The sequence below is a fragment of the Typopeltis vanoorti genome, chromosome 3, assembly GCF_054136105.1.
Source record: "Typopeltis vanoorti isolate ZY-2024b chromosome 3, IOZ_Tvanoo_1.0, whole genome shotgun sequence".
Taxonomy (NCBI): Eukaryota; Metazoa; Arthropoda; class Arachnida; order Uropygi; family Thelyphonidae; genus Typopeltis; species Typopeltis vanoorti.
Window position 1 is genome coordinate 159,570,001 of NC_143551.1, and position 25,741 is coordinate 159,595,741.

Below are 25,741 nucleotides of genomic sequence, written 5' to 3' on the forward strand. Positions count from 1 at the left end.
TCCTTCCCGTTTTACACTTACATCCGCACGATACTATGCAGGTTTTCGAATGGACTGACGGAATAAGTCGATTAATCCTCATTTCCGTAGGCCCTATGTTTGTATCTTGAGTGTATTGTTTTGGCCAATTTGCCTGTTTTTGCGGAGAACTTGCACCTCCGTGTGAAATCGGTTAACTTACCTTCAGATTAAAATCCAAAGGGCATCGTCGAAACCGATTGAGTTACGCAGGAAATCTGCCAGTACTAAAGAAACTGATGGAAAGACATGAAAATGACAAATAAGGCCATAGAATTATCGGATAGGATAAGGCACATAAAAATGAAAATGTAATATGATATCTAACAGAAGATATTACTGTAAAAATAGTCATTTCTGGATAGAAATATGCAATATTGATCTCTACTGTATCTCAGGAAACCCTTCGATACCGTGAACAATTCCTGTAATGGTTGTGTAAACTAGGTATACAAGAACGGTAATAAAACTGCTTTGAGAAATGTCCACAAGAAAGGAGACGATGAGACAATCGGATAGGATAAGGCTCAACCCATCCTAAGGGATGGGGGATATAAGCGGGGAACCCCATTCGAAATAAATAAATGCATCAGCTGATGACAGACTGCTCCTTTTCAGCTTATTCAGTAAACCCTGAAACGGAAAATAAACATCAACGGCATAAAGTCTTTCCATCAAAGGCTCGTTACTCCAGCACGGTGATAGTGTTTCCGTTCATAGAAATTTAAAAATAGCAGTGAAAATGCGCAGAACGATTTTAACCTAATAGCAATAAGATTTCAAAAGGACTTGCATTTCTCTCAATGCTCCACTGATTTTGCTTAAAACGTTTAGAATTACATCTCTATGCAACGTATAATACATCACTAAAACAACTTCAGAATGTATAAATACCCATTCCAATGTACGTTATAAGAAAGTAAGTAGGCAATGAAGTAATCCCAGAACCATTATGTAAAGATTTTTGTCACAAAGACTTGCGAATTCTCTTTAAAACTGTGTACTTTGGCGAGGAGGCGCTGCAGTCGTGACAGAAGCAGACGACGCTTAGGACTTGATTAGCAAAGTTTCCGCTGTGTGTGGTATCCATTTTTTTAAATGTGCCCGAAGTGAAAGAATAAGTACAACATTAGTGTTTGAAGGCAAATTATAATGTTTTTGTAGTTTCAAGAATCTTGTAAAGCAAGTTTGTGTCAAGTTTTTCAGAAATAAATAACATCACTAGAGTTACATCAGTGAAATGCGTATGAATGTGTTCTAAAAGTATACGTATAAGCGAGCATTCATTCTGCGTAATGATCAAGACTTTCACCAGCTTTACCACTCATCACAAGTCCGAATTTTACTGGCGCAGTCGATAGGACCTACAAGGTGAGAGCAATTCGTTATGTAAATGCATGCTCCCATGTTTTAGAGTTCTATTTTGATTATTTGGGCGAAAGTCTGTTTTAATACAAAAAAAAAAAAAAAAAAATAGTGTTCGTAGTTTGTTCCATCCTGGAACAGTAGTAGTTTTGATTTCTCGCCAGAGAAAGAATACGTCAGTATTCAAATTTTGTTCCATCCTGGAACAGTAGTACAACAGTTTGGATAAATGAAAAACACGCCAGTGTTCAAGCTATATTTTCGTCCCAGATAGTTCAGAATAGTTGTTTTTTTTTTTTCATTTTAAATTTATTTTGTTCTGCAGTTACCGATTTGTCCTGTTTTGCATGTTAGTTCCATCTTGGAACAGTCAGAACTTGTGATTTCTCGCCAGAGAAAGAACACGACAGTGTTATCATAGTTAATTTTTGCATACTGTTTTGATAGTTCTGTTTCGAGATTTCAGTTATTATATAGTAGAGGTGTAAAATCGGAACTATTTTTTTGTTTTGTTTTTATATATCCACATATATATATATATATATATATATATATATATTTGTGTATTTGAAAGTGTAGTAAATTGTGTAGTTGAAGTTTTTATCTGATAATATTGTAAGATTTATCTATGTTTACAAATGATATGTTGAATTTAATTATGAGTCCCATAATCGCCAAATGTATACATCTCTTTTTGGGCTTTTAAAAAAAAAAAAAAGAAAAAAAAAAGTGCAATTGATTCTTTTTTTTAGGGTGATTTTTTTTTTTATCAGTAAAGAGAGTTATTGTTTAGCACCATGACTTATTTAACCAAAGGTAGAAAGGAAGATTTACGTAAATTGGCTGAAGAATTGGGAGAGAAGCCAACTGTTGAAATGAAAGTGATAGATCTTAAAATGATTATTACGGGAAGTAAATTTTATGAAGAAGAATTTGTTAAAGGGATGTTGGAGACGATTATTAGTACCAGACTCGAGGAAGAACTGATGAAGAAAGAATTAGAAGCTCAACGGCGGAAGGAAGAACTAGAAGCCCAATGCCGGAAAGATGAATTGGGGGCCCAACAGAAAAGAGAACAAATGGAGTTCGAGTTGAAGAAACTGGAAATTGAAGCGCGTGTTCAACCAACCTCAACTCCAGTATCCAGTGCCAATAAACCATATTGTCTTGAACTAATTAAGCTAATGCCTAGGTTTAGATTACAAGAGGATGACATTGTGATATACCTATCCCTGTTTGAAAGACAAGCTAAGAGAACAAAAATAGATGTTAAAGACTGGATATCATGTCTCTTGACTTTGTTACCATTTGAGATTGTCCAATTAATTGGTAGAGAGTCAGAAGAAAATTGCGAAGATTATGAATATATTAAAACAATTCTACTAAAGAGATTTAGACTGAATCCTGAAAGTTTCAGAAAAAAGTTTGTGATGCACCAAAAGGTTGCTGAAAAATCTTGGAGGGATTTCTGTTATGAAATAACTAATTATTTCGAAGAGTGGATTGGTGGCCTTGATATCAAGGATTTTGAAGGGTTAAAAGATCTAATTATTACGGATCAACTGAAGAAGAAAGTACCACATGAAGTGAGAGAACATCTCTTAGACGACTGGACAAAATTCGTTTCTCCAACTAAGTTAGCTGACAGATTGGACGAATACGACAGTGTTCGTAGTACATCCAGGAAGCCCATCGGAGCTATTCCGAAGGACAAGGTTACTGAAAAGTTTAGACCTTATACTCCACCTGCTGAGCGAACATTCAAAAATAAGTTATCTCCCTCTCAAAGTCCACCGAGATGGTACCAGCCGTGGCGAAATGATGATTCATACAAGCCTCACTACAAACCAACTTGTTTTACTTGTAGAAGGGAAGGTCATATTGCCAAGTTTTGTATGATAAATAGTCAATCAAAAGGTACTCCTACTACAGCACACAGTAACCTAGTTCAAACGTCTACCACTGGGAATGACGATAAATCAGGTGTGTTGACTGCCAAAATTTCCATTCCAGTATCCAAATCAGTGGACATTGATCGAAATGTAGATGATTTGAAGGTGGTCAAAATCAAATGTGGAAGTAGGGTTTTAAATGGAATAATAGATACGGGAGCGCAAATACCGGTAGTGCGCGAAGATTTAGTGGCAGATACGCCCCATGATGGAGAAAGTAAGATAGAAATATCTTCTGCTTTCGGAGAAAATGAAATAACACCCTTAAGGATTTTTGAAATGAAAATTGATGATAATTTACATGGTAATGTTCCAGTCACATGTGCTGTCTCAAGAAAACTGGTTACCGATCTGCTACTGAGCTCCTCTGCCTATGAAATGCTGGTCGAAAGCGTCGAGCTACATGAGAGTAGTCATCATTGGGAGACACCGGTTCTGAAATCAAAAGATTTAAGCGATAAACGGTCAGAAGATGATGAAGATGAAGACATGCCTTCGAAAATAACCAGTACAGCATTGGCAGTAAGTACGATAGAGTCCCCACCAGGTGAAGAAAATGAGTGTATACCAGAAAAAACAAAATTCGAATTCGGCAAACTTCAAAAGGATGATGAGACGCTTCGAAGGTGTTTTGAATGGGCAAAAAGACAGAAAAATTCCTATGCGTTTGACAATGGGGTTCTGCTTCATAATGAACATATTTGTGGCGAGAATATTAGACAAGTAGTGCTACCGCGTGTGAAACGAGAGAATGTCTTAAAGATGGCACATGAAATCCCTCTTGCTGGCCATCTCGGCGAAAAGAAAACCCGTCAGCGAATCAAGTACTCATTCTTTTGGCCTACCATTAAACAAGACGTGAAAAAATATTGCGAAAGCTGCAAGGAATGTCAAATGAGAAGGACTGCTACATATAGAGATAGAATCCCCATACGACCTATCGTCAGACCAGAAGCTCCGTTTGAGGTATGGAGCGTGGATTGTATCGGACCGTTAGAACCCCCATCGGGAAGAGGACATCGATTCATAATATGTGCTGTTGATTTATGCACTAGATGGGCCGAAGCCATACCTGTCAAGGAAATAAGTGCTAAAACTACATGTAACGTTCTAATGAGGATATTTACTCAGACTGGATTTCCTAAAATGGTCTGTACCGACCAAGGTACGAATTTCACATCTAAACTCACTCAAGCTTTTGAAGATCTGCTAGGCATAGCTCCACGTTTTTCCACTCCAGGACATCCTGAGAGTATGGGCGCTGTTGAACGTTGGAACAGAACTTTAAAAGAGATGATGAATAAGAATATACAGGAACATGGAAGAAACTGGGATTTACATCTTCCCTATCTTCTATTCGCATACCGAGAAGTACCACATAGCACTACTGGGTTATCACCTTTCCAGTTGGTATATGGAAGATTACCTCCAGGCCCCTTATCTTTGTTAAAAGAAATTTGGACTGGTGGACGAGTCATCCCAACTGCTGCCTCTCGCTCGGTTGAAAATTATTTACAAGAGCTTCTTGAAAATCTAAGAAAAGCTCATGAAATTGCATCCGAGAATGCCAAAGGGTCTCAAGAACAATACTCCTCCAGATATAATCTTCGTTCCAAAGAAAAATCCTTCATGGTTGGTGAAAAGGTTTTAGTATTGTTACCTTCATCCTCTCATAAGCTTCTAAATACTTGGACAGGACCTGCTACAGTCGTCCAACTTACTAGACCACATTCTGCGAAGGTTGAGATGAAGGATGGAAGTATCAGGGAGCTCCACATAAATAAGCTTCGACCATATATTCAAAGAATTAATCATGTCGGTCTAGTTTTCGAACTAGATGAAGATTTCGGAACACTCCACTATGCACCTGCTGACAAGATGAATAAATCAGTTGAAGATATTAGGAAACACCTTGAGGATATGGAAGCTCTCTTGACGGAAGAACAAAAACAAGAACTTTTTGACATCCTCCGGAAATATGCAGATGTTTTTAGTTCCAAACCTGGTCATGCCAAAGTTGATGGACACTCCATCAAAGTTACAGAGAACTGTTCCCCTAAGAGACTCAAACCCTATAGGGTGCCAATCACTCTACAAAAGGAAGTAGATCGACAAGTCAAAGAACTGTTAGATATGGGTCTCATTGAGCCAAGTGTCAGTGAATGGGCTCATCCCGTTGTTTGTGTGGCTAAGAAAAATGGAAGTGTCAGACTATGCATTGACTTTAGATTGCTGAATAGTTTTACTATTCCAGATGCTTATCCAATGAAAATAGCTAGAGATTTATTATTTGAGGTAGGACAAGCAAGATTTATCACTGTAGTTGACCTCACCAAGGGATATTGGCAAATCCCTATGGAAAAGGAAGCAAAGCCCTTCACCGCATTCGTGACGCATTCTGGTCACTATCAATGGAATGTCTTACCGTTTGGAATGAAGAACGCTGGAAGCACATTCCAGAAATCATTAGATAAAGCACTAGCTCCTCATAAGGCATACTGCCGATCTTATATCGACGATTTGGCTATATTTTCTAAAACATGGTCTGAACATCTCACCCACATAGATGAAGTCTTCAAAACATTAAGAGAGGTGGGTTTAACAGTAAACCTAGAAAAATGCGAATTCGGGAAAAATCAAGTGAAGTTCCTAGGTCATTTGATTGGATCCGGTCAACATTCTCCAGACCCAGAGAAGGTCGAGGTTATAAAAGGTTTAGCGACACCAGCAACAAAGAAGGAAGTAAGAAGTCTACTTGGACTGGCTAGCTACTACCGTGACTACATACCACAATTCTCCCAAATTGTATTACCACTGACAAATCTGACTAAGAAAAGTGTCCCAAACAACATTCCTTGGACTACTGATGCTGATGAAGCTTTTACGAAACTCAAGGAAGAGCTTATAAAAATGCCTTCTTTGCATACTCCAGATCTCGACAAGCCGTTCCAGTTGTATACGGATGCATCAGCAACAGCAATTGGCGCATGTTTAGCTCAAAACAACGAACAAGGAAAAGAATTGCCCATTGCTTTCTTCAGTAAGAAACTAAATTCCTGTCAAATGAAATGGTCAACCATTGAAAGGGAAGCTTTTTGCGTCTTGGAGGCATTGAAAAAGTTTGACACATGGGTATTTGGTGCTGAAATACAGGTAATTTCAGATCATAACCCTCTGACCTATCTAACTAAAAGTGCCCCTCATGGTGCCAAGTTGTCCCGATGGGCTTTAGCCCTACAACGTTATAATCTGACTGTTACATATAGAAAGGGTAGTCGTCACGGTAACGCTGATGCCCTTTCCAGATTAAAAACTGATATAATTAATTAATGCTATTGGCTTGTTTCTTAATAATGATTATATATTTTCTTGATGTTTAGTTAATGATAATTATATAGTTTTTTTTTGTGTGTGGGAGCTGCATCGCACCATAAAGCTCTCACCTCATTTCTTGTATTTTAGAGTCAATTACTCGCCTGAGTTTTTTTTTTTTAGATGCAACATCGACACTCCTGTGACGGATGTGCTTCCCCCAAAGGGAGCTGTAAAGATTTTTGTCACAAAGACTTGCGAATTCTCTTTAAAACTGTGTACTTTGGCGAGGAGGCGCTGCAGTCGTGACAGAAGCAGACGACGCTTAGGACTTGATTAGCAAAGTTTCCGCTGTGTGTGGTATCCATTTTTTTAAATGTGCCCGAAGTGAAAGAATAAGTACAACATTAGTGTTTGAAGGCAAATTATAATGTTTTTGTAGTTTCAAGAATCTTGTAAAGCAAGTTTGTGTCAAGTTTTTCAGAAATAAATAACATCACTAGAGTTACATCAGTGAAATGCGTATGAATGTGTTCTAAAAGTATACGTATAAGCGAGCATTCATTCTGCGTAATGATCAAGACTTTCACCAGCTTTACCACTCATCACAAGTCCGAATTTTACTCATTATAAACATGAAGTGAATAATTCATATTAATTACATTTAATGAAGTTCCGTATCCTGAAATCAAGTTTACCAAATTGAAAATTTTGCTACAGGTTGTGCAAACGCATATTCAAAACTGTGTGTGAGTCATTACTCCGCTGTAATAATCTAGGAGCCAAATTTTCAAAAATAATGTAACGTAAAAGACAAATCAAGATGCAGATCATCATAAAGGCAACAGCATAATTTCCTCCGCATTACCAGCTTAACAGATTACAGCATTCCATAGGGACTATTTCGAGCATGAATACAGAAAAAAGTAGGATACGTTGTGAGTTCTTGGACACTATTCCACATGCTTAACCTTCTAACAACCATCTTCCGAAACTAAGATCCTTACGCTGCAAAACACTTAAAGTAGAAGAGTAAAATATATTGATTTTGTTGCCTTAGTATTCACAATATCTCAGATCCCAGATTTATGCCAAGAAATGAACAAGTCTGTAGCCATGAAAGTACTGATATTCAAAAATAAAATAAGAAAAACTCCATCCACTAAATATTTTCTTCTAAGGTCTATGCGATTAAATGTAATCGCATAGACCTTAAGACTCGGTATTAATACTGATATAATCAAATCTTATAAACTGAAATTTTATTAAAATTGTTGCTAATAGTTTATTATTCAGTTTATTACTACTGATATTTATGAATATTATTAAATGAAAATTGCGTATATTTCCTGTAGAATTTCAATGTATGGTGTAAGACCATCATCCTGTTTATGAGAGGCCTGGAGTGGCTTGAAAAAAAATCGCTATTTGGTCTCTAGAGCAAAGTTTCCTGGTGATCTAATCCGTAGCCTATCCACAGTACTATTATGTTAATTTTTTCCAATTTTTGAAAAAACAAAAAATTACAAAATTTTTAATTTGTCATGAATAAAGCTTTTTGTGTGTGTGTGTGTGTGTGTGTGTGTGTGTGTGTGTGTGTGTGTGTGTGTGTGTGTGTGTGTGTGTGTGTGTGTGTGTGTGTGTGTGTGTGTGTGTGTGTGTGAAAGAGAGAGAGAGAGAGAGAGATGCACAAAATAACTTCGTTCTGAAGAATTCTAAGAGATTAGTGTACCTAGGATTCAATCCCTGAAGATGCTCACCATGAATCTAATTCTTACTTGTTTGATTACGATTTTAAAATACTTGATTATTATATTTTTCAAATTATAATTTTTTTAAAATTATGATTTTGAATTGTTCCGTATCTGTTAGGATGCACTTTCCTAAACTAGGCAGCATTGCTAATCAACATTCTGTTTCACTATTCATATTTGCACATATAATCCATCCACTAATATTACCAAAAGAGTTAACTTTATATAATCAATTTAGTAGAAATAATAACAAAAATTATATTTTAAAATACTGAACAACTAGGGAAGAAACACGTTTCTTTATCGGCTGCAGATATTTTGTAATACTCGTGGGTAGTACAAAACTCTGCTGTGTTCCTTCGCTATCAGGAAATAGTGCATTACAAAATGGTGAGCATCTTCAGAGACGGCACACGCAAATTCAGACTACATATTTTGATATGAACTAGTTTTCGCTGTATACCTGCTCCACTGGCCGGTGGTTATGGTACTAACGGACCTTCTTTGTAATACATATTACCGAAATCACTCCGCGCCATCTATCCATTGTTGGTATGCTTTTCTGTTTTAACCTATATAACGTACGCTTTTATTTTGCGCGAATTTTACAGAGCATATGATTTAAGTTTTACATTTGCTACACATATCTTTGGATAGAGGTTTGCTATTTATTACTTAAAAAATAACGAATACCGGTTTACAATAGGCGACCGTCTACATGGCGTTCTCGAAACTAGCTCAGTAAAGTTAACAAAACTTTGAAGCTACTTTTGTAACAGAAGACCGCAGTAGGTGAATAAAAGACATAAGCATTACTCAGTATGTTTCTTAGCCATTAGATTTGTATTTTATTAACTTTCTTTTTTATTCTTAAGATTAAATAGAATGTAAAAGATAACTTTCCTAACTAGATTAATGACGAAGTCAGCAAACATTTTTCCAAACATGAAGAATGATAATGTACAAATTAAGAGTGATGCCTTAACTATTTCCTGATGAAGAAATAGTTAAGAATGATTTATTGTTTTTACTATTAGTAGAATTAGTAGTACTCTTTTACGTTCAATCAAATGAGCCTAATACAGAACAGAGTAATTATTGATAATTGGATAAGTACCTTACTGCCTATTCATGCAATTAGTTTTTAAAAAACAATCAAACTCCTTCCTTACTTTCAACAAATGACACAGCATAATAGCACACTGGTTCTTTCTTTCTCTCTATAATTAATAAAAGCGAGAAACGTGAAATTAGTTTCGTTTTGAAGAACACAAGTTTTGCTGGGTAGTTCGTAATTCATTAACAATGCCATATTCTTATGTCATACTTTGATAAAAACAAGAACATTACTAGCTCCCTCTATGAGAACAAGAGAGCAATATTGTCCTCCTTTTTTTAAACTTAAAAGAAGGGCCGAAACATATAGTGTGAAATGGAATATTGCCTAACAAAATTTTATTAGAATCTTCTGAAAGGAAACAAAGATTTTTTTTTTTTTTGCATGTTTTGAATATAATATACACAGTATATAACTATGGTGCCATGGCAACCAATTAATATATGCAGAAGATTGATATCAAGCACTAACCTTCTATACACGCATGTCAGCGTGCAACTTCCTTAACATGAAAAATATCCTATGACTGCGCTGATTAGAACACTTAAAATAGGATCACGTAATGTAAAATTAGAAAAAGCTAAAATAAAGTAAATTAAAAAATAAGTCAGCCGATTGTTAAAACAGTGCTACTATACAAGTTGAAAATTATGAAACTTTAAATAAAAAAATGAATAATTCACTATTCGGACGCCATTAAAACTATTTCACGGACATTAGATGTCGACTGTTATTGATTTCCACTTACCTTTATTGCTCTTTCTAGACTTCCTGTAAAGTTTGGATCGTAAAGAGGATTTCTTTTATGCATTGTCGAATCTCTATCCGCTGAGAACTGGATCTCTTCCTGTTCGCTCAGGTACTCCACTGAAATCGAAATGTTTTTTTCTGTTACTCTAATGACCAAAACAATTTCTTCCTTTCTTTGTCTGCAGCAAAAATCTATATGGTAATTTTCTGACGTACAAAAATATAGTCTAAAGTAACTGCGCTGGAAATGTTGTGAATGTTTATTCATTCGCATTGAAATCAGTAAGGTGCCAATTGCAGGTTATATTGGTAGCTGTTGCTAAGAGCTCTTTCAATAATCTTAAGAACTACGTGCTATAACCTTCAGTTGCAATTTAGCTGTGTTGCTGGTTAACTAATAAAACTTTCTCTATTACTGTGTGAAACATCTGTGTTTACAGATTAATGTTACATAATTGCACGCAGAGAAAGAAAATAACTTTAACGACTTTAATATCCCAGTGTAATAAAGGGATTTTTTAAAAAGTTTCATATCAGACATATTTCTTATTGCACAAACATAATCTCTCGTAATGTGCAAAGAAAAAAAACCGTTTTTTGTGTAATTGAATTAAAGGGAATTAATTCTTTGAGTCTTTGAAACCGAGTCTCATTATTTCAGTTATGCTTGGTTGTCGCAAAAACCGGAGTTCTAATATTATTTCTATAATGTACATAATATGAATTTGATATGTAGCGCATGCTCGCATCTTGATTATGGTGTTCTCCTCAACATCCGTTTAAGAATCACGCATAAATAGTAATAATCTCATTTCTGAAATGGATAAACATTTTAACAATGGAGTTTCATTTTTACAAGAGAATATTTGAATGGCGAATTACCCTTTTATTTTATTTTTTTAATATATAATTGTTTTTGATTACTTACCATTTCTAGGATAGACCATGTTTGGCATAATAACCCCTTGTTCCGTCTTACAGCAGTAAATATTCTGGGACGGAATTACATCAGGGTCTTTACCATCGAAATCTCCATGTTCGACGAGATCCTTCTTTTGTAGGATTTCCTCTCTACACAAAAATAAATTATTTTGGGTTACGTTTTGTATTCACGAATATTCTATTCATATTCAAACATTATTTTTTTAAGTGATTTATTTTTTGGGTTCTAAAATATACAAAATGTTTTAAATTCAATTTTCACTTTGGTGTATTTTCAGATAGTTACAGTGGTAACAATTACAATGATGTTTTTGTACTAGTCACCATATGATGACCCCGAGATAAACCTCTTACAAAAATTTATATTTTCTACAGGATCTCCACATACAAGAGGTTCTATTTTTCTTTTTTATACTGAGAAGCTAAATTACCTTACATATCGATGAATGTTAGCATAACTAACACCATTAAAAGGTTTACGACGTTCAGAAAGACGTGAATGACGTAGTATGTCATGTTTCTCTATAAATTTGTAATCTGAATTTTCATGTCGTTTTGGACATGTAATGGGATGCTTACTTAAAATTGCAATTCTAAGGGAATGACAAACAGGCGAATGAACAATGAGCACCCTTACCTTACTGCAAGTTAATGTAGATGTACTTGAAAGCTTGTCAGAGGTTAGTTACAAGTCTCATTAATCATATCTGGATCCATTTCTTGAACCTCTTTCCTCGGTTGGTGTCATTAAGTACGGTGGCTATTAAATATTGATTTAATGGGTATGCTAAACTTTTCTCGAAGTAATTACATGTGCCCAGAAAGAGCTGGTGTATGTGTGTGGCGCGCTGTTTCGTTATTATCAATTTCGTACGAAGATCAGATCTAGCGTATAGCTATGTTCGGTACTTTAAATTCCCTGTAGTGTCAAAAATTATCATGATTAAACTAACCTTTCATATGGAAATCGAAAAATGAAAAAAAAAAAATAGTTGGCGCGATATGGCAAGATTCCATAAATCCAGGTTCGAATCCCGTGAAAGAAACATTTTTAAGCAATTTCAGTTAAGATTGAGTTAACTGACCTAGATAAAAAAAAGGAAAGAGGCTCTAATCGTTAGGCATATTCTTTTTTCCCCCTTCGCGAACTGAACAAGCAATTAGGTTTGCATAATTCATTAGAAATTATATTCCGCTTTTTATACAGATTTTCCCTACCGCGAGTAAATTATCTTCCCAGTGCTCTATGTGTTTTCACTACTGGCTATTCACATAACAAGAGCAGCTAACTTCACTACAAGTTGCCTTAGATAATTACATACGGACAGGACATTTCCTAGGTAGTATATATACTAACTCAGCTCTAGAGACTTACGTTGGAAAAGTGAGCCTCCGGAGCCTGAGACTCGATCTGCAAAATGGTGTATTATTTCATATTTCTTATCAAAATATATTTATTTCATATTCATTTCATATCAAAAGCATTGAAAAAATATAACCATACGCCATTTTTTTACTTGCATGCGAGAAAACTTCTGGTATTGGGTTAGTTCTATATGTTTATGTGCATGAGAAATATCAGAATTATAATTTCTATTGGATTTATTTCAATATACACTATAGTATAGCGTCCAGCACTATAGTATAGTACAGTATAGAGTATATAGTATACACTATAGTATAGCGTCCCGTGAACACACACATGGATTGCAGTTATGAATACTTCCCAGCCATATGCCGGTCCTGAGCCCGGATAAAATTGGGAGGTTGGGGAAAGCAATGGTGAACTACCCTGTAAAATTCTTGCCAGGAATAATTTGTGGGCAATGCTACAAAGTCACCTACGGTCGGAAAACGATTGAAAGAGAAAGTCAGAGACGTAGCGTCCTGCAGAATAGATGCCACTAAAAACTGGTCCGGCAAATGATTCTTTCATGATGCTATATAATATATGTAAAGGTCATGGAAGAATGCTCTACATTATGGAATACGTAAAGCTTGTGGTGAAGCCAACTGCTCTTAGTATGTAACAAGATGGCCACACTTATCGAGCAAACCTGTGTTTGCTTCTATTACAATGAAACATGAATGAAAACAAGATTATCGTTTATTGTTTAGTATGATAAACTATTCAACTGCAATGGGGAAATATCTATTGTATGCAGTTTTTGGACATAGTATGTGGATTTTTCCATAACTTTAATTGCATTAACGCCCTTATTTCCTAAGTGAAACAAACTGGTCATCAAAGACACTGGCCTGACAAAATAAGCAAACATTACTGTGAACCACTTATATAAATCCAAAAGCCTTATATGAGGCTCTGAGTTTCTAAAGTCAGTGCTATGTAATGTTAATTATTTTTCACAGAAGGATTACAGATTTTCCACTCGTAAGTGATTTTCGTGGGAAAACTTAAAAGCGTGTATTAGATTCCTCGTGTGCTAAATTTTACAGAAAGGAATTTCGATAAAATGGGACGTGTGATCTCCATATTATTTCAACCCAAGCACTCCTTTGTTATCAAAATTATTCTTCTGTGGTCAGATGACTACATGACGCTAACAAATAGCGTAACCATTTAACTGAAGATTGGCTTCATCAATTCATACAGCAATGTTAACATTTAAAGTGCACTGTACGTGCAGTTAAAATTATCTGCTACGCAACTCCTCATCAGTGGTTAGATTTGATTAAATAGGCCGAGGTAACTATATTTATGAGCCGCACGCCCTCGCGTGTGCTTGTATACCATAATAGCATTTATTAAAATAATAAACCTTTTTTTACTCTCATGTTTATAAACGTATTTTAAAAATGTTCCCTTATTCCAAATGGGATTTAAGCTCAGGTCTTTCCTATTAAGAGAGTAAAGGATGTCCTACAAAGGACAGTGGCATGCCAGCCTGGTTAGTCAAGTACACTGCGTTTCCACTTTTCAAGTAATAGGTCTTGGGTTCGAATCTCGCTATAGGTATGGATATTTTGTGAATGTATTTAGACAAGTTTCATCACCCGCTGTAAGACTACCACCATACTTGAAGTGGCTTGAAAAAATTCCATATTTCTTCTTTAAAGCAGAATTTTTGGGTTACCTAATCCCTAGCCCATCCATAGTTTTAAAAATGTGCGCTACGTTGGCAACATGGCAATGGAATTCACGTAAAGTATACAAACTAAGAATGTAAGCTATGTAAATGCTTTTTTCACTAAAGGAAGATTTCTCTTGTCCAAAAACCAATATATTGTGTTTAGGACTAACATATGAGGAACACCCCTTTGAGCAACATACACTGGCAATGTAGAATATTTTTGATGGCAAATTGCAAAGTTCAGTTACTTTTATTTCACTTAACACTTTTCTATTAAAAGCAAAAACAGAAAAAATTCGTGACTTTTTTGTAAAGATGTGGAGAAGATTCTTCCTTGAAAATTATCAGCAAACAGCTTATTTATCCATATCTGAAGAAAATTTCCATATTCTCTTTAATGTTCCATTATATTCAAGCAACTTGTTTTATTAGAAACTTGTTTGCTGCTTATATAGGACGGTTAATCTTACTTGCGTTGTCTGATACCTCTTCTAACTGAGTGTTTCTTCTAGCTGGTTTGCTGTTTTACGAAATGAAAAATCAAGTTTTCGAAGGGAACGAACCCTTCCGCTACCACATGAGACCTGCTAACTCACATTCAGCTGAAAAGGCCTAATAAAGATTTTTCGCATCCTAGAAAAGATTAGAAGACGTCTATCTAATCAAAGGACATCGTCGATACCTACTAAAGTACGAAGGCTCCTGAAGAAATTTTGAGTGTTAATTTTTAATTTAATTAATTTAATTTAATCTGCGACTTGGAATATTGATCGAATATTTAATGAAGCAGAATTTTCTCACAAACTTCTGCTTCTTTATTCTGATTTTTATTAAAATCAGAAATATTCCATGTGATTTTATTAAGCTTTCTAATCATAATATTTCATGTGATGATTTTTGTAAGATCGCAATAAAATATTAAGGAAAGAATCACGATTAAATTTAATATTTAAAATTAAAGTTTGCTTAGTTGGGAAGAAAGGTAAAATTACAGTTTCATATTCGAACACTTTTCTCACCTAAGGTATATTATTTGAATAATACGGTAAATCCCTAGTGTGCTATGAAGTTTTTTCAGAATACGTTTAGTTGACTCCTAGGTACAAAAAAGGTTAAGAACCACTGAGCTAACGTATTCAGTAGGTAGACTCGCGTTATTTCTCACGGCACTGTTTACTCAGATAATGACCCCGCATTGCCTTGACAACGGCATGACATAAATTGTGATGCAAGAAAGGCTACAGCTTTAGTAAGTCTGCCGTCAACTTTATGGAGTCCGCCTGTAATACATGGGATGAAGGGTGCCGGAGTAAATGCATACGAGGCCATTTCACAATTGATACTAATTAGTAACATTGAGAATTTCGTGAAGCAAATGGAAATTGCACACAAGCACGCATGCGCTCTTACACTTTAAATCAGCGTAGCCTATTAGGAAAGAGAGCACAAACACGCGAGCTTAATCAGAACAGTATTTATTACTTAGATTTTTCTCTGGTTGCTTGTTTTTTTTTTTTTTTTTTTGAGTCGAAATAGCGAATAATACGCGACGCATTAGAGTGCTGAGTATTTCTCTCAAAGCAATGTTGCTAAAGGTCTCTGTGAGTAAGCCAGAGATGATAGAATAAATAATGATCTAACCTGACGTAGACTGACATTTACTCTATTTCTTGTTTGGTCATATTGTGAGTCATGCAAGGAAGAGATACAGCATAAAGGTATTTACGATGAAAGGCTGGTGTACTGGTATTAGATCAATCCTTCTATCATAATATTAATTTTTTTGTTTGTTACATAAAATTAGTCATTCCTTTGTGGTTTGATCTGCTTCAAAAACACAGAAATTAATTATAATGAATCAAAAGCTAGATATACTTACTTTTCTCTGGCCGCTTCTTCTGTAGAACCTAAAAAAGATACCTTGTTTTTTATTATTGGCTCATGAAGTGTAAAAATTATCATGTTCACTGCCATTCTAATTAAATATTGTAAACCTCTGAAATGTTATTTTTATAAATGAAATAGACTACTCAAGATAATATAGATCGTTGTGGTTCTCTTCAGAGTATTTCTTGTAGCAAAAGAAGCTTTGAACTTTGTGTACATTCTCAGGAGGAATAGAAGGGCTAATATTCTTTCATTTACATCGCGTTTAGCATTGCCTGTTATTCCAGCTGGATCGCTGAACTATTCTCAAATTTCCCACATCTGAGTGTCAATGTCAATTTAGAGAACAAAAAGGACGTTAAGGAGCCACGTTTGGGGGACCACAGCTATGTTGTTCTTAGCCACATACTGTTGTACCGACAACATAGCATGTGTTGGAGTGAAGTGACCAATTCTCTTTTCTGTGCTACAGTCAACTTCAGCGGACATCATTCATTAAATACCTCCGTAATGCTATATTTTTGCTGATAGTTTTTACTGAAGGATTGAATTCTTGACTGAAGCGATATTCCTTGGTAATCAAAGAAATTAATCATCAAGAAACAATTAATACTTCAAATAGCTCTGAAACAGTTTTGCAGATTTTCAAACAAAACTTGGAATAAATTCTGTGATCATGATTATGAGGATTATGACGATGATTATCATCATCATTGTATTTAAATTTGTTTTCGAAAATCTCAGCACAATAAATGACCAAGCATTTAAACTGGATTTGTATAAAACATTGTAAACTATAATGACGCTATCCGAACATATTAACTCCTAAAGAAGAAATAGAATTACATGTTGCGGCAAATCTCGTGGGAATTGTTCAGCTGAACTGGCCATTGCTATTCTTGCACGTTTTCTTAATCATGTACAAATGAATGTTTTGGAAATACTTTTTTTTTTTTTATATGATTTGAAAATTTATTTCAAATAATAATTGGTATATGTCTTTCATTTCCATTTTAGATATCATTGCTACATTTAATGAGTACCTGTAATAGCGTAAAATATTTGCATAAAAATCAAAACTGTTCTGTACCTGTACTCAGACAGGCACAGTTGCTTCTCTAGAGCAAAACAATATTTTAACACTTATCTGTTTATAGAATCCTTGATATCGACACTCCCCAACGGTAACAACATACTAGGCTACGAATGGTCGACTGTTGATAATTACCGTTGCATGAGCGACACTGACATAGAGCAAAATCAATTGCAGATTATAGTATGAAGTATTGTGATTAGTCACATATGGATTAGTCAGTAATAAATTGCATCTAAATATTTTGAAAAAATAAAGTGCTTAGAGACGATTCATTTTATAGTCAAAATGGATAAAAATAATTTTATTTAAATACCACTCTACTTGTTTAATAATCCTAGTAAAACAATGCAAATTTGAGATACATAACTCTCTGGAATTATATTATATTGTATTATTACCTTAGAATTAAAAAAAGACTGTTACCAAAGAGTACATTATATAACCATCCCATGCTGGAGTTTTTAATGGAATGGTTCTTTCATCTACCCTCTTCCTTATATATAAATGACTTTATGTCATTGGTCTCAAAGCGACTAAAGTTCTGCTGATGTGGGCGCACTCCATTCTTCTTCTTTTTCTTTCGCATTCGCCAAGCTTTGAAGAGTTTTAAACATTCCAAGAAATAGTTGGGCAAGGAAAACCTAGTCAGATTTAATGGTACTAAAACACAGTCTTTCGGATGGAAAGGGTGGTGAAGCGCAACATATAGCCTCTCCAACTCAAATGCCAACCTCACCTTCTCGTGATCCATCCATTCTAAAAGTACAAACGAGGCACTGGCGACTGAGTATGGGCGGTATAGTGGTTCACCTATAATACATCCTTAAAATTCTTGATGTTTTCCAAATGAGAGAATTCAGTTAAGCTCCTCACAGAGGAGATCTCAATCACCTTAAATATACAAAGAACATTATATTTTATTGTTGCTAAGACCATCAAAAAGAGGACTTTAATCTGATCTTGTTCAGTTCATTATCATCAACTAACCAGTAAAAGTGATAAAAATTTTCATTATGGTCTACGACATAATGAGCATTAGTGATGGTGTAGTTTGGCCACACTGAAATACAAAATATATCTGTGAGAAAAAAAAAATATATATATATTAAAGAGCAATACTAAAAAAAAATCAACTAACGCCTATGTTGTTCCCGTATAGGGAGTAGGCGGGGCCGTTTACCCTATCTAACTTTTGGAGACTGAGTGGGCAGTTCAATCTCCACTGGTAGCCAATCAGAGAGATAGCTGGCCCAAGGGTATCACTGATTCATCGGTACGCAGTGAAGAAGACGGCAAGCTAGTGCCGCCATCTCGTGGTCTCTAACCCTAACACAATATTTTTAATGTCTGAAAATAGTGTGGGTTCTACGGTTGATTTTCTTGAGTTTACGGGATGAAAAACCCGCTAGCCCGTGCCAGAGATCGACTAACTCGGGAACCGGCCGAAAAAAGGCTTAGAAAAATTTCCTCTAGTCGGCGACTAGATTTGAACCACCAAATCCTTTCTTCGTGCGGTCAAGCGCTGTAGAATGCAAACGCCACTTCTACTGAGATACACAGGCTCTTAAGAGTAATACTTGAACTGATATTTCGTTCTTATAAAGAATTTACATAAACATTTCAAGCAATAGTACAGAGCCATCACATATATTTACTAATATAGACTCAGACAGGTATAGGAAGTATCGGGTACTAAAGAGAATGTCGCAGAATAGAAGATGTATTTTGTTTTGTTCATCTCTTCTGCCTATGTGAGTCTCAACATGATGATGACGAGTAGCCTATTTTCTACCCACTGCAGGGTGAAGGCCTCTCCCATTGGAGGTTTGGGGGTCTACTACTTCCATGGTGACCCAATTCATCTTGGGAGAGTGTATCTATACTTTGGTAAATGAATGTATAAAGGTGGAATACAATCACAAACATCCATGCCTACGCGCACTATCGGTGCCAGGTTATTTTGCACCCTAGACAAAGTTTACAAGTGCGCCTCTTATTTCATAAATTAAAATGTTTCTAATTGACATTAAACAAAATAAATTTTTCTTTGAGGTTAAATTAATAGGGCTTTTTATTTTCTTTTTTAATTAATTTGAAAATTCTCTGTTATAATTCATTTACAAAAAAAAAAGTTATAAAATACCGAAATTTAATATTTTAAAATGTTAACGTTTTAAAATATTTATATTAACTGAATTTTAAATAGCAGTAAGTTCAAATTATTTAGGTAAGGAACAAAAAAGAACCAAGAGTTAAATAATAAAATAGTGTGATGTGTGAGGGATAAGTAAAAAGAATCGATACCTAAATCATATATCACTATTTAATTTTGATATTTTAGTAAAATATGAATAAAGCATAGTTTGAAGTTTTGCGCCCCTTCATTGCTTGCGCCCTAGGCGGTTCCATAGTTTGCCTAAATGGTAGCGCCGCCCTGTCTACGCGGAATTCGAACCCACAGCCTCTTGCTCGGAGAGCGGATATGCTGATTACTCGGCCAACCAGGCCGGCAAATCAGAACATGGAGGTTCAAAAATCCATATCGAACATTTCGATATCCTCAAAAAGAAGAAGAAGAAGAACAACAACAACAAGAATAGGGTTTTCTAACTGATATGTCTAATTTAGTTTATTCAAATGTCTCTGTGAATGAGATGACTAACAACTTAACAAAAATAACATAAAGCAATAACATAAAATGCATTTTATGTTATTGCTTTCTCATAACGTTTTTGTTGGTACAGTGTATATAGTGCATATAACTTATTAGACTCGTCATTTAAATAAAACACACAGAAAAACATACTTAATATTCTAGTCAGTCACATCACCTACCTGGCTGATTATCTTCTGCTCTCATTCGTATGACAAACACAGCAATTCCAGCTATGAAAACAAGGGCAGCAACAATTCCAATCATAACTCCCAGCATTATGTTAACCGATTCAGATGAAAAACCTTCTGTAAAGAAACGTATTTTATCACTCTTCTTAATTAAATCGACTGCTAAAATATGAAGTTAACAAATTACATTACGTTTTGTTGTTATGTTTTGAAAAGAATCAAAATCCTATTTTCTCATGGAGATTTTATTTCGTATTTTCACTCGAAAATGATACAAATCAGGTAATAATAAAAAGATTATAAACTCACACGCGAGTTATTTATTGACCTGTTTTTCAAACAGATATATGGAGAGAACGGTATGCAGTAATTTATTAGTTTTTATAGTTCATATAACGTCCTGTATTTTCAGTACCACAAGTGATAAACAAAATGTTTTTAATTTATTTTTCAAAGTTGATTTTTTTTTTCAACGTCATTTAGATATTTATATTATTTTTTCTTCCTTTATATGTATATTTATGTGTATTTTACAATTGCCTGTTTTATGTTTTCTTTCCGAAACCCTTACTTTTTTTTAACTTTTGATGTTTTATAAATTTTCCCATTAGTTTGCTTAATTATTCCAAACTAGCGAAGTCAAACCAAATCTCGTTATTATCCGATGAAGCAAGAGTTTCATTGCTTATCGTATATATTTAAGCAAGCTGCTGATAAAAAATAAATTAAGATCTTACAGTATCAAAAGGGAAGGAAATATTTACGTTGTTACGTATTACTACTAGTTATAAAATTTTAAAATGTACAGTATAGAATAGTATAGAATGATTTGTAGAAGCACGTTTAATAATAATGGAAGTGACATCATTCTGTACCCATCTGATTCAACAGTCATTTGTGCTTGAAAAAACATCTGAGTTTAAATTTCGTTTGCGACTGAAGAATTATTATAAGACCTCTTTCATGCAAGGGTAAGTTACCCGATTTTAGACGGAGACTGCAGTTTTGGGTCTCTAGACAACTCGATTTTGTTATGATTATAGAGATTTTTAGAGATACAGGTTGGCTATCTTTTTTCCTCTCAGACGAAGTTAAACTTCATTAAACTTATGCAAAGGCCTGCCTGTAAATGTAAGCTATCTTGCAGTAATAGCATCATGGAGTGACGCTAATGATTTATGTGAGCGATTGCCAACTTACGTAATACTACAGGTAATTTTTTTTTTTTTTCATTTAAACCCCTCCCCCTAGCCACAAGTTAGCAAACAACGATTTATGCTGTATGTTTATATTTCCTTAATAAATATTGTAACTAAGTAAAGCAGAAATTTTATGTGTAAAGAATTTGTTATTAATACATTTTTGTGTGTGCATGTGTAATAAGTAAATATTTTATTTACTTATTTATTTTTCTCACCAAAATCTGCTACGAAAAAATTCGACTATTTCGTATTAATGCTCAAAATTAAAAATTTCATATTTAATAGTTTGAATTACTTTTAAAACGATTGAATTTGTCGATTATTCATGAATGAATTTATTCAAGTTATCTTAACAACATTCGTGAATTACAAGATACCTTGTATGTCAGAAAAGGCCCAGATAAAGATGTCTTTCCATCTAAAGAAAACTTGCTTCATCTCTGATACTCCGACGTTTAAGAACGAAGTTTAAAAAGATTACAGTAATTAGTACATTGCGGGGATTATCCTAAATATTTTAATAGTAGTCGATTGAAAATAATTATGAATTAAAATTCAAAATTATAGATAATCTTCACCATTTCGACCACAGTTTTGGTCTTAATGTTTAATAAAAGTTTAATACTTTTATATCTTCAGGGGTTAAGGTCGATGTATCTCCTGATAAATGCTCAGAATCATAACTAACTCTAAGGTAACCTAATCCCATAAGTTCTAGATTTTCTATATTTAAACAGAATGAAGTAGGTAGACTGTTTTCTTCATCAGTAGTGATGAAGTGAAATGATGACACACCAGTATTTAAATTTGACTAGCTTATTCCACGGATGATAAATTATGCAACAGAGGAAACAATCACCGTAAAAGTCCAAAACATGCTGAATATCAGTGTTGAATTCCAGTATATAAATGGATTTTGTCGATCATTGTGCTTTGTAGGTATTGTTTGGAAGCTGTGGATACACTATGGAATTTTTGTAGAGTCAGAATCACAATTCTAAATCACCACAAATGAAGAGTGGAGAAACCTGACAGCAGAGGTAAAATAGCTGGAGAGAGTAGATATAATTTAATTTTTGTTAATAGTCTGTGGAGTAAAGTCCATTTTGAAATGGGTGTTAGTGGGAGTATTTAGGTTTCAAATGATTTTTACAGATCAATGTAAAAAAATCCAAATGCAACCAATGTATGACAGAGCTCCTTCTATGATTATCATTTTAGTCAAGATATATATTTTTTTCAGAATAGGCATGACATGGATTAAGACAAATTTCCAGACATGTTATCAGCTATGACGCAACACTAGATTTCATATTGTACATAAAGGAAACTTTATAAGAAACAACAATGCATTTGTTTCACTCCAAATGACACTTTTTTGTTCACATATTTAAAAGGCCGAAGTATGACACATCTCTTCCTGTTCCTCATCTTTACCATAATCTTTGGCATCTGTTTCCTAAAACTTTCTTTTCGGACTACGTCTCATTCCAATGTAACATGAACCGTAGCGGAGGTCATGTTATGTACACAGAGATAATCTTCACACGCAATGGCTTGTGTTTCTATCATCATATTGTTCTTCAAACTCTAAGCATTGTAATCCATATTATTCACTGATAGTGGAAATGGCGCTGCAGGTCGTTTAATTTATAAACAGCCACCGCGTCTAGTGGCATTCACCTATTACGTGATTATTATTATTATGTAAACTGGCTAGGGAAATCTCAAATGCATAACCACGATAACATTATTCCAGACTGAAGTTTGCTGGAGCATCTACATCCGGCTATACATCATCTTAAATTCTAGAAGTTATTTTCCTAAACAATATATATTTAAAATCTTTCTTGCTGATATTTGATTTAGAGTAATTATATTATATTAATTATGTCCTTATGTACGTTCTTGTGTTGACCTTATGAATATACGGTGAACCAGGATTATGATGCTTGCCAGTCGGCTGAAAAGACCAGTGTTCAAATCAGGTTCATGATGGGAGTGACCTTTATATGCAGCTTTTCAACCAGAGGGTAAGTCAGTCTTATCTCATTCAAACCTAGAAATTTCTTTCTTTTTTTTTGTTGTGGAAAATCGAAGTTTTCCTTTCACAAGCAGTAAAAGAGACTTCTCGTTAGGGAGTGAACCTATCATGTTTTTTTAATTCACACAAAAACAAAACAAGGAAATAAGTCAATAATATTTATTTTTATTTAAAGCCATACATTTCAATCCTAGTGAAATATATCTCTTTAAATAACTATTATTTATTGATTTCCTTATGTTTTTGTGTGAATTAAGGAAATTTCATGAGGAACAAGTATCTCTGAAAGAACAAGAACCAATTTTGATATGAGAGAGAGAGAGAGAGGAGAGAGAGAGAGAGAGGAGAGAGAGGAGAGAGAGAGAGAGAGAGAGAGAGAGAGAGAGAGAATATAAGAATAAGATTGAATATTGAATAATAACGATTCTTCCTTTGCATGCCCTCCCCGACCTTTGCCACTGAAATCCAACTAATATTCGATCTCTCTCTCTCTCTCTCTTGCCGAGAAGATTTATTTCTTACCTTATGTCTTTATTTCGTTGGCAGTACTATGAATCTTACCTGCTTCTTTCCTGGGATCTTCTAGTGTTTGAGCTTTGATTACAGTAGAACTGCTTCGACCTTTAGCATTAGTAGCATAGATTACCAGGATGTAGTCAGTACCGGATGGAAGGTCAGACACGAAAAATGACGGAGAATTTTTCGATGTCAAATTCACCTGAAGGTATTCCTGAGGAGAGTTGTAAATTTCCAGTTGAAAACGCTGTTGCAGTCCGCCATCGTAGCCCGCTTCGCACTCTATCGTTAAAGTGTCAAAAGTCGTATTAGTTACTGTACAGTTCTTTAGTGGTTCCGGTGGTCCTTGAGAAGATCAAAATCGAATTAGTGTAATATTAATGCATATTATTAATACTATTTTAAAAGTTTGTATTAATGATATTATAGAAAACTACAATGAAATTATAGTTTAAAGTTATAAGTCACTCTTTTACCTATTATGGAGGATATGAAATAATAATTTCGAGTGTCGAAAAAGCTCGAAGCAACAATAACAATGATCAAAATCGGAATGATTTATCTGGAGACGACTGGCATAAATGAAGTCAATTAGCAATCTTTAATATATACTATGATAGCGTTAGGTTGTAGACACGAAGGCGATCACTAATTTACTGAATTCAACTGTCACTCCACCTTAACTTTAAAATTCCGATTGATCTGGATTTATCATCTGGAACTGTTTGTTTGGAATAGACTCATAAATGGAACAACTTTCGGGTGAAATATCCTTGTCAAGGATTTGAAATTTGATATTTATTAGTCTTCTATTTATTTATTTATACACAGTGTCATTTTCACGATTTTGGAACTAATTACTATGCCAAAACTTCTCTAAATAGTCATTATAACAATAAGTTGTAATTATGTTTTTCACTTTTACAGCCCTTCAAATGTAAGGATTGGAGGATCCATGAGAAAATACTTGTTCGTTTTATACCACTGATGGAGTGCCTGAATGTTTGGTTTTGTTCATACAGACAAAGAGGACATAATACTGTACAGTATTTAGCACCGCAAATGCGAAGTTCGCGCACAGGATCTTGTAGAGTATGGATAATATCATCGGACTATATTTCTAACTAACGAGAAATTCTCAGGTAGTAATAAAAGATGTGATTATGTTTTCGTGTAATAGATCCAGTCAGATTATGGATACTGCATGGAGCAAAATTTCTTTCAGGAAGCCACCGCCGCATTATATATCTGACTACATTCGCGTATCTTATCTGAACAGCAATTGCGGATCCAGTGATTCGAAGTCTTCACTTATAAGATCAAAACCGGAGTTCCCTGAGGAAAACTTCACAACCATAAACTAGGGAGTGAGTTTAATAAAGCCCAGGAAATTCTTTTAGGTCTTCGACTGAATGGGAAATGTGGATGGAGTGAGAGGCAGAAGGGAAGTCTCCAGCAAGGGATCAGAGGGCCTATTATCTCCTAATAGGACAATTTCTTCTCTAATACGTGACACATAGTTCCAACTACGTGACATTCGATCGTCTTCAGCAACGATCGATAAACTATTTACTGTAGAATGACTTCACGCGCGTTGTGGTAAATCCAAGGGGACGTGGAAGTTGACACTATCGGTAACAATGGATAACAGTAACAAATATCGCAATGCAAGTACAGTCGATGATTACAGAAAAGACAGTTTTATTTTTAGAGTATGTTTTTCAAAGTATGTTTAAATCAAAGAGCCTATTGTAAATGGTGATAATTCATAGCTTTTAAACATGTCAGAATGGTATATTTAAATACACAATTCTGACATGTTTAAAATAGATTATTTTAAAGAGACTATT

General features: G+C 34.7%; 1 protein-coding gene across 3 annotated transcripts in view; it reads right to left on the bottom strand.

Annotated features, from left to right (window-relative positions):
- LOC150108703 (protein turtle homolog B-like) overlaps window positions 1-25,741 on the bottom strand; it is a 213,518-nt gene that overhangs the window by 5,729 nt on the left and 182,048 nt on the right. For 2 of the 3 annotated variants that reach the window (XM_090416171.1, XM_090416169.1), the window contains 5 exons: window positions 23,937-24,236; window positions 20,121-20,246; window positions 16,182-16,209; window positions 11,197-11,339; window positions 10,267-10,385 (listed from right to left, as the gene is read on the bottom strand). In XM_090416171.1, coding sequence (XP_090272297.1) covers window positions 10,267-10,385; window positions 11,197-11,339; window positions 16,182-16,209; window positions 20,121-20,246; window positions 23,937-24,236 — 716 coding nt within the window. The remainder of the gene's footprint in view (window positions 1-10,266; window positions 10,386-11,196; window positions 11,340-16,181; window positions 16,210-20,120; window positions 20,247-23,936; window positions 24,237-25,741) is intronic. The other variant, XM_090416172.1, reaches the window with a different exon arrangement.